The 10,141-nt window shown below is 37.8% G+C and overlaps 1 protein-coding gene across 1 annotated transcript; it reads left to right on the top strand.

The window, feature by feature from the left end:
• Positions 1-1,021: 1,021 nt before the first annotated feature.
• lrit3 (leucine rich repeat, Ig-like and transmembrane domains 3) lies at positions 1,022-9,258 on the top strand. Its single transcript, XM_005800593.2, has 4 exons — positions 1,022-1,399; positions 3,801-4,267; positions 7,324-7,629; positions 7,752-9,258. The coding sequence occupies exons 1-4, from the start codon at positions 1,284-1,286 to the stop codon at positions 8,771-8,773; spliced, it is 1,911 nt and encodes a 636-aa protein (XP_005800650.1). The 5' UTR covers positions 1,022-1,283; the 3' UTR covers positions 8,774-9,258.
• The last annotated feature ends 883 nt before the right edge of the window (positions 9,259-10,141 follow it).

The raw sequence follows: 10,141 nt of genomic DNA, 5'->3' as shown, positions 1-10,141 counted from the left end.
AGTAAGATTTTATTAAATTTTATTAAATTTTTTTAGATCAACATAAGTAAAAAAAAAATATTTAGGTTAAATTTTTTTATTTGTTTATTATTTCAATCAACCCAAGAAAGTTGAAAAAAATAATTTAAGGGTTTTATTTAATTTTGTCTCATCTTATTGTTTAGATAAATCTGAGAAAGTAAAAAAAAAAAATTATGTTAAGATTTTTTTTTATATTTATTTTTTTTGTGTTGATCAACCATACAAAGTTAAAAAAATACTTAAGTCTAGATTATTTCATTTTATGATTTAATGCATTTCACCACTAGATGTCTCTCAGTTCTTCCGAACCTAAAAAACAGGGTTTCCATTTCAGCCTATGGTAAGGATGTGTGGCTTAATTTCACACTGAGAAAATTACAAAATCCAACCTTAAATTTGAGCCATGTGCTGCCACCAAAATGCATCTTCAAAACCAGCAGATACAGAGAATAGAAAACAATACCTGCAGCTTTTAAACTCCTTATCTAATAGAAATAACACAACAATGGTGCAGGAATCAGGTGACAAATGATGTGCTGATACATGAAAGGTTTGCGCCACTGAATCTGTCGCTGATGTTCAGGTGTAGTTTGGCTTCTTGCCTAAAACCACTGATCCACTCTGCCAGGGTAATAAATCATTTCCCAGATTACAGTTTACACGTTGGTGCCAGACAGAATAACTCCCCTCTCACTTCTTTCATATCCATCCCACTTAAATAATACAGCATGGAAGAAATTCTTGGAAACTTCAAATATCTTTTTAAGAAAGAAATAGTGAACCAAATCTTTATTTTTTGGTTCAAAAGTTAGGTACATGAGTATCTGGTCTAAAAACAGAAGCACAAATAAAGAGGTTGTTAAAGTGGATTAAGAAAAGCGTGGCTGGCTCACGTGAGAGAAAACCTCATTAACCACATGTTGAAAAGACAGGATGAAACGGGGCAAGCCTCTGTGGAGAGCAGCGGCAGGTTGAATAATCAGTGTCTCCTGCAGCTGAGCCTGCGTGACCCCATCACACCTACCAAATCCTTCTCTAATCCCCCCTCCACCCTAACCCACTGGTCAATCTCGCAGGTCACCTGTACCGAGCCGAGATCCTCAGCCTGGGTGCCGCTGTCTCTTACGGATTTTGACGAGTCCTTCTTTTTATTTTCTTTTTTCTATCATTTTCTGGGAATTCTTCTGGCTTCCAGTGAATCCGGATGTCTTTTTTCCTGATATCTCCTCGATGTGAGCGTTTTGGGAGCATAGGGTGACGCCATGCATCGACTGCTCTGTCTGCATGTATTCCTATGCTGTCTCAGTATGGCTCTGTCCTTTTGTCCCTCGCAGTGTACCTGTGTCTTTCATGGACGGGTTGACGGAACAGGAACCAGGTAACGAGAGCTTTATTGAGTATACACAAAAATGCATCTTTCTTTAAATGGAAGATTGTTTACCCCTAAACTATAATACATTTAGAAAATCAAATTTTAATAGAAAATAGTTCTGTTAGGGCAATCAGGGTCCATAACTTTGCATGCAATACTGAATGAAGAGTTCTTAGACACATCCCTACTCGTGTGTTCAGAAAAAATTGGTGCATGATCCAGACTGGATGTAATTGTTGACCTGCTGGGCCTTCGCGTTTTAAAAGCAATTCAAGTACAAAGGCACCCAGAGAGTTTTACAATACAATTTATATAAAATATTCACATTGCAGAGGATTTTCCCCTAAGTCTTCTGACCTGTATTAACTTAATGTTTTCAGCCGACGTGCTCAGGACTAATTTCACTTTGGATAAATTGTGCTCCATTACCAACTTCAGCATCTTTACAAGGTCTCTAGCTTGAGTCTCTGTTCTTTTGTTAGTTTGCACATTTTTTAAGTTAAGTACATAGGCACCCAGAGAGTTTTACAATACAATTTATATGAAATATTCACATTGCATAGGATTTCCCCTAAGCCTTCTGACCTGTATTAACTTAATGTTGTTATGTTCATGGCATCGTGCTAATCCCTTTATAAGTGAGAAAGCCTGGCTTTCTGTCTGATTAGTTGCATTAGTCCTAGACTTTCTAAGAAACATCTGAAGGCAACAGTTCAGTCTGTAAGAAAGCCCCAAAACTGCAGGAAGCTGAGAAATTAGCATTAGCAACAGCTCTTGTGCTAGCATTACGGACCCTACACATTCTGCTGTGCTACTATGGAAGCTGCTTACTTTCTTTTACTTTCTTCAGATCCAGACAGCTACATGTAATTCCTAAACATTTTCTACAATTACCTTTCAACAGAATTGTTTGGGTCAAAGGTTTTTTCGCTCCACCAGCTTCTCACAGTAACTTGCTCCAAAGTTTGTCCCATTTCTCTGTACAGCACAGAGTTTGGCTTGTAAGCTGCCTTACTCACACACACTTTTTCAGCTCTGTCCACTAATTTTCTATGGTATTGAGATCAGGACTTTTTAACTGCTCCAAAGCCTGACTGTTGTCATTAAGCCACTTTGTAGCTAATTTGGCGGTATGGTTAGGATCATTGGAAGACTCATTCATGCCTAACCTTTAACATCTTCTCTGGTTTCAATGTGTCTGCAGTTCTCAGGCACGCAGGTTTCAACTTTTTCCTCCAAATGTACCAGTGGTCGCAATGAGGAAACACTTTAATTTTAGTTTTATCAGACCACTGAACATGTTTTCAAAATCAGGATCTTTGACTTTGAGTGAACTTAGAAAATGTACTGTGGCTTATTATGTTTTTTTGAAGCAAAGGCCTGTGGAGTGGCTCTACAGCTCACGTGCTTCAGGACTAATTTCACTTTGGATAAAATTGTGCTCCCTTACCAACTTCAGCATCTTTACAAGGTCTCTAGCTTGAGTCTCTGTTCTCGGGTTAGTTTGCAAATTTGACATAAAAACACCTGAACAGTAGCAGATTGTATTATGTCACACATCAAAGCAGTGTGTTTGATGTGTTGCCCTAAAATACAACCACAGGTGTGCCTTCATTTAACTTAAATGTTGAGAATTAACCTATTAGAAGCTTAAAAGGTCATGAACTCTTCATCCGGACTTTTCCATAGTGTTTAATGACGGACTGCCCAAGTTCAGTCTCTTCTCCAACACACCTGAATGAATTAACCACTTCAGAGCTGAATGACTGATTACTGATGAGGGAATTCAGCCTCTTATTCAGATTTGTTGGAGAAGGGATGATTCTAAAAGTTACTAGACAGTAGCCATTGAGGACTCAATGTGAAAGTAATCTTAATGTATGTAAACTTCAGAATTTGAAGTATCTGCATTGAAAGAAAATGTCCATGTGTCATCATTCTGGAATTAACCAAACAGAAATCATTTTTGTAAACTTTACCTAAAGCAGGTAAAGTTTAGTCAGGTTTAATGAGACAAGTGTCTTCTTATAAAGTGAATGCAAGTGTCTGGTTTAGACTGTAGGTCACATGATGTCTTTCTGTTAATGATGGGAGTTATTTATTCTCTGTTTGGGATTAATAAAGTAGATGTCAGACACCATGTGGATGTCTGACATCTTTTCATTCTCTGTGGATGAAAAGATGAAGACTGTCTTTGTGAAGTGAATTCGTCCAAAGGCTCAGTATTCACTGTATTTTTCTCAGTGAAAAGCTAAAGTTCTGCATTTGTATATTATCAAGTCAGAGGACTCCAAAGCACTTTATACAACAATTAGTCATTCACCTATATTGCAACTTACCAGACAAAAAATTACTTCATATGATATGTCTTCTAATACAGGTCAACCAATTAATATTTGTCTTTCAGATCTGTTCTCTGTAACGACCCGGACATGTCTGACATCCCTGTCAACGTCCCTGTGGACACCATCAAGCTCCGAGTAGAGAAAACCGCAGTGCGGCGAATCCCAACCGAAGCTTTTTACTATCTGGTGGAGCTGCGATACCTCTGGATTACCTACAATTCCATCACATCAGTGGATACGGGAAGTTTTTACAACCTGAAAGTGCTCCACGAGCTGAGGCTGGATGGGAATATGATTTCCGTTTTCCCTTGGGAGTCCCTCAAGGAGATGCCAAGGCTGAAGACGCTGGATCTCCACAACAACAGACTCACCAGTGTTGCTCCTGAAGCCATCCCCTATCTAGTCAACATCACCTATTTGGATCTTTCCAGCAACAAACTAACTACCCTGCCCTCTGACCTTATGGATATCTGGCCACCTTTTAATGGTGTGCCCATCTCTTCTAATGCCTCTCAAAAAGTCGTGTTAGGTGAGTGGAAGCAGTTCAGTCCAGCTTGGTTTTACAGGATAATAGGGCCAAGACAGGACACTTTTGGGATTGTGGTCCATCACCTCAGGAATTTGTGATGGAGGGGTGGCGAACATCAGGTCACTCTCTAATTAGCTTAGCCTAAGTAGTGCAAAACCTGACATTTGATGTACCTTACCTTATTGTTCTAATTTGTTGCAGAATAATCACCTAAAAAAGGTTTTGAGTGTTATTATAAAACCTGGAAGAAGTACAACTGTTCCAAATTCAGACACTATGATCTTTGATGAGCCTGTTTAACATGAATCCAGTTTAAAATTATTCATAAAAAGTGTTCAGCTTGGGAATTCATTTTGATTCTGTTGCACTTCTACTGCAGCCACACATAAACAAACACAAACATGTTTTCCACATGAACAGGAGCAGAATTTGGTCATGCATCAAGAAATGAGTCAAGAGCCTTTATAAGGTTTATGGTTGGACAACAGATATTTGATTAGACAATTAAAGAAAATAAGAAGATGAACAGAAAGAAGGGAATGAATAAGACTGATTGAATTCTCTGAACTTTGAATATTAGAAGACCATATTATGCCGATAATATTGGTAAATATAGTCAGGCTCATTGTCTTTTTTCCTCTCTTTCTCACCTGTGCTTCCATCTTTCTGTGACCTTTAACCTTTTGGCTAATTGCATTGTCTGGTGTGAGCATTTGCTGCACTTAGACTCCAATTGGTTAAATATTATATTAGTATGAAACATGAAAAGTTTATCATACATTAATTTATTCGTCAACAATTATTACAGTCCAAACAGTCCTTTCCAATATTAATATTGCACACAGTGATATTGTGATGATATTATAGCTGCAATATATTGTGCAGCCTTCATTTCTTTCTCTTTAATCAATAATTTAAAGTAATTTTCTATATTCTGCTTAACTGTGAGGAAATGTGGCGATTTGACTGCAGCTCCTGCAGACTAGCGGCAGCAGATGTGGTGGAACCGCACATCTGCTGAGCTTAACGTACAAACTACAACGCTCCTAAGAATATTTGTAAACAGCATCAATGAGAAGCATTGCTGTGATGATGTGCTGAAGGGGGAGTGCTGGAAAGAGTAGCAGCCTCTTAAAGAGACAGAGACCAATTTTAAGGCATCAGACACGGCAAAGCTAGGAATTCACATTTCTTTTAAGTTATTTTTTATATATACAGCATTTTTTTGATTGCTACTTGACTGTGCTAAAAAATACAAAATACTTCCCCTTTAAGTAATTGATGGTAGTCATTGATTTGGTTTGCTCTGTCATTGATTAATGTAAGCACAATTTAATCAAGTCAACAAATCTAATTGTATTGCTAAAACATATTGAATAAAAGAAAATCAAATGAATATCAAGAGAACAATGTGGAAGTATAAAATTACTGAAAAACCGTTTACTTGAACAGCTCAATCAAGAGGATCTCTGTAACAGTAAATGGTAAACTTTTAGATAACTGATTTGGTTTTATAGCGCAAGTCAAACATAAAACCCAAACTGTAAACCCTTTCTTGAGCCCAACTAATTGCTGCTACAAATATTTTGTTCTTTAAATACTGGATGTTCTATTTGGGCTAATTCTGCATAAAACATTAGCTTAGACCAGCAGAAGACAATAAATGCCATAAATATGCTATTCAAACTGCAAAAGCAACGGTGTCTTAAAGATGTAGTGTTTAGTGTTTTGTAGCTAATTTCTATTATCCATATCATTTTTAACATTAACCTGCTGGTATGGATTTAAGTTGATTCTGATTTTCTTTGACAAGCTTAAAAAAATCATTTAAAATGTTTGATCTACCTTTTCTGCTGTGAGGAGTCATTAAATACGTTAAAGAGCAGTCACACGTCACTCTGTGTGTATGCCGTAAAACAAGGCTTTACAATATGAAAGGATTAAATTAATACAGATCATATTGTTGCTGTAACTGGAACCACAATGTTTGTTTTTAACAGAATATAAGCCTTTACCTCAACTCAGCTGCAACCTTCCTGTTCTCTTCTTTAAGTGTGGCTTTTTGTTCCAACCTGAAAAAAACCAACAAAAAATAAAACAGACAAGCATCAGAATAATGTAAAAAAGAAAAAAACAGTTCTGACTTGTCTCATTATATTTCAGTATATTTCAGTGTTTCCTTCGACTCCCACTGAAAAAACGCCTCACCGATACTTTGAGCAGCTACGTTTGAGCCTTTCTCACTCAGAACAACGTTTAGTTTTTCACTTTCAGTTTGCGACACGATCAGTCAAACTGAAAATTATACAATTCCAGTGGACGGCCAAGTTGTATCTCTAGTTTCAAGGTATCTTAGATGACTTTTGTTTTAATATTATAATTTGAAATTAATCATTTTTGTATTTTTTTTAAATCATTTCACTGATAACTCACTGTAAAATACAAACAGCAGAATTTATTAAAGCATAAACTACAGCATCATTTGGGCCAATCACAGTATTGTCCAAAACTGAAATTTTTGCTTGTTATAATGTTAGCATAGAACCCTACAGGGTCTAAAATGATTTATTGTATAAAGTTTTATTTTGAACTTGTGACACGGATTAGGAAGTGTTTACTGTAAGTGACCTGATGATGTTTATTCTACCAGTAAAGCCAATGGAAACTGTGTTCCCACAAACTGTAGGAAGGCCAGTGGCAGCTTACAGGTGCTTTGCGACTCAAGTCAAATTAATCTGTTGAAAGGCTTAGCGTGCGCTGGAACACGGGTTTGTGTACACCAGGTGTTTACTGTCGTACTTATGGAGGTTCTTTAATTAAATTGTAAAACTAATAAAAAAATAATTTTCCAAACTACAATGTTTAATATCTTGTTACTGAATGCAAAGTGCTGACACCCAATGCATCTTCTCAAAGTGCTAATTATTTGAGAGTCCCTCACTGGCTTCCACAAGAGTTAAATGTTCAGTATTGGGCATTTTCAACAACAAAATACCACAACAAGTTTTATATAATATAGTAAGTAATTCAAATCTCTCATGTCTTTTCATTCCCAGGCCTTCAGGACAATCCTTGGTTCTGTGACTGTAAAATCTCAAAGCTGATAGAGATTTCCAAAATGGCTGACACCCCAGTGATCTTGATGGATTTATTTTTGACCTGTGCCACACCAGACAATCTAGCCGGTGTCCTTTTTCAGCGTGCTGAACTTGAGAATTGTGTGAAACCATCAGTGATGACCTCTGCTACCAAGATAACTTCGCCTTTAGGCAGCAATGTCCTCTTGCGATGTGATGCCTCAGGATCTCCGACTCCAGCTCTTTATTGGACCAAGTCCGATGGCTCTCCAGTCAACAACACAGGTAAAATAAAATGTCTTTTTTTGAGAAAATATACATTACATTTTTGATTGATAAAAGGTGGGTGGAGGTCTTCAGTAACTCCAAACTTTTAATAACTGTTTTCTTTTTGCTCCACCATTCAGTTCAGGAGTCACCCGGGGAAGGCATTAACTGGTCCATCATGAGCTTGCATGGAATCGAGCATAAAGATGCTGGGAACTATAGCTGCAAAGCAAAGAATGTTGCTGGCGCTGCAATAGCCACCATTTCTTTAACGGTGGCTGGTACCACGAGCACTACTGCTGCCCCAGTACGACCCAGCGTCGGAACTGGACCAACCAGCCAAGGCACAGCGATCACTCCTCCGACTGACATTTCTAAATCACCGCTCACCGCACCAACAGCCCTTCCTGGATCACTGACAACACCTTCTGCTGCCCAAAAGCCACCCAAATCAATCTCCGGCAACAGTTCTCAGAGAAGTTCGCTCAAAGAGACCAAAACCCAGCAAGGAGGTAGTGGCAAAAAATTAGCAGCGGATGAGAAAAGTAAGAAAACCGACAGCTCAAGAGGTCTCAAAGACCTGGAGATTGTAGAGCAGACGGCTGACAGTGCAGTGCTGCTCTGGACTGCAGGCGGATTGTTAAATGATGCCCCACTTACCGTTGTGTATTCACCCTATGGGGAGGATGACAGTAAGAGGACGATGGAGACAAAAGCAGGAAGTGGAAAAGTGCTTCTTGACGGACTGTCTCCTGGAATGAGGTACTCAGTTTGCCTTGTAGCAAAAGGTAGCACCACTGGAAAAGATCCTTGCATTGACTTCTACACAGAAGACAGTGGGCAGAACATACTTTTCTTTATCATAAGCAGTATCGCCTGCATTTTGGTTTTGCCTCTAATTGCTCTGCTCATCTACAAAATTATTGCCCTTTACTGCAAAGGAAGCAACACGTCTTTGGATACAAATGAGCTGGAAAAAGAAAGTTATGTCAAATTTGAGACAATCTCAATGAAACAAAGAACTCTGAACTCACACCCAACTGAACTCTGGGCAAGAAGACCGACGAATGAATCTGAGCGTCTGTTGTTGTGCTCCCGGTCAAGCATCGACTCTCAGATGACCTACAAGAGTGACAGCTCTCGCTCGGAGTATCTCTGCTGATGTCAACATACATTGCCAATAATTTAACTCCATGCTGATACGTCTGCCTTTCAATATTCTGAAGAAAATGACTAAGAAATTATACATTTCTTTTTTTTATTAATGGTGTATAAAGAATGATTGTGATGTACTGAGAATTGTTCCTCTTTAACCATTTAGAAAAGTGTGGAATGGATCACAAAAACCCCCTTTATCCTATTTCTGAGCCTTATACTTCATACAGAAATTATGCAGACATCAAGGATTATACCTCTATCAGGTATTAGTGATGTTGTCCTCAATGCCAAAACCATAAGTTTGAAACATATATTGGTGGTCTCAGAGAAGACCGATAATATTCTTCAATACATCATAGTTGCTGTAAGGATCCAGCTAATCGTTGCCTTACTAAACACAGAAGTACAGTACTGTTTGTGTGTTTGTTAGAACACAATATGTGAATCATTTGATGAATGTTGCCACATTATATTTTCACTTGTAAATAAATGTTTCCTTTGAATGTGAGAACTATTATATGACTTACTTGCATGGTATTTCCATAGAAAAGTTTTCTAAAATAATTTTATAAACTCTGAGGAGCATTCAGAGAAAACACATCTAAAACATTTCAGTTACTGTTTTAAAAGAATATATTGACTTGAGTTTTATGTTATGATACCCTAATGATACTATGAACTTACTTCATAGTTTAATCAACGAGTAGCCAATGTCACAAGTTTGTTTAATGCTTTTTAAACTGGTAGGTTTGGGAACCCCTGTTCATTTAGTCCATAATATTAAATACAACACAACTGAATGAATGAGTTACTAAATAGGAACATTTTCAACAACCAGGTCAAGATTTTTGAAGAAAATAAATAACTGAGTTATAAAAATCTCTAAAGATCTGAAGTAAACTGGAACGACTTCAGATGAAATGATGATTCCACAATATCCTGCAAGTTATTCCTCAATTGGTTCTGTTTGTAAGAGGATCCTCCTTTTTACTTATTTTGGTTAAAATCTCACTTTCCTACCTTCTGAAGTTTTTGTTTATGGAGTGAAAAGCTTATCGATTATCAACAGATATCCTCTACCTGCTGATTCAAACTCATGCATAACTCTGACCAAACCGGCGAGTCATTTTGGTGTCTGATTACCAGCATTAACATTTTTATTATCCGTCTGGGGTGAAACGGTGAACAAAGGTCAGCGACCTGCAGACTGGAGACAAGACAACTTTCTCAGCAGCGTAAATCTTCTGCTCCTCTACAAGGTTACCAGTGGTGATGCTGGTTCTAACAATATCCCAGTCATGGAGAGCATGAATAGAGGCCATGGTCCCCGGCCGGTGACAAACAATTTAAGGATAATCTGTTCAACTGAGAC

The sequence above is a fragment of the Xiphophorus maculatus genome, chromosome 23, assembly GCF_002775205.1.
Source record: "Xiphophorus maculatus strain JP 163 A chromosome 23, X_maculatus-5.0-male, whole genome shotgun sequence".
Lineage (NCBI taxonomy): Eukaryota > Metazoa > Chordata > Actinopteri > Cyprinodontiformes > Poeciliidae > Xiphophorus > Xiphophorus maculatus.
This window is presented reverse-complemented; position numbering and strand designations above follow the sequence as displayed.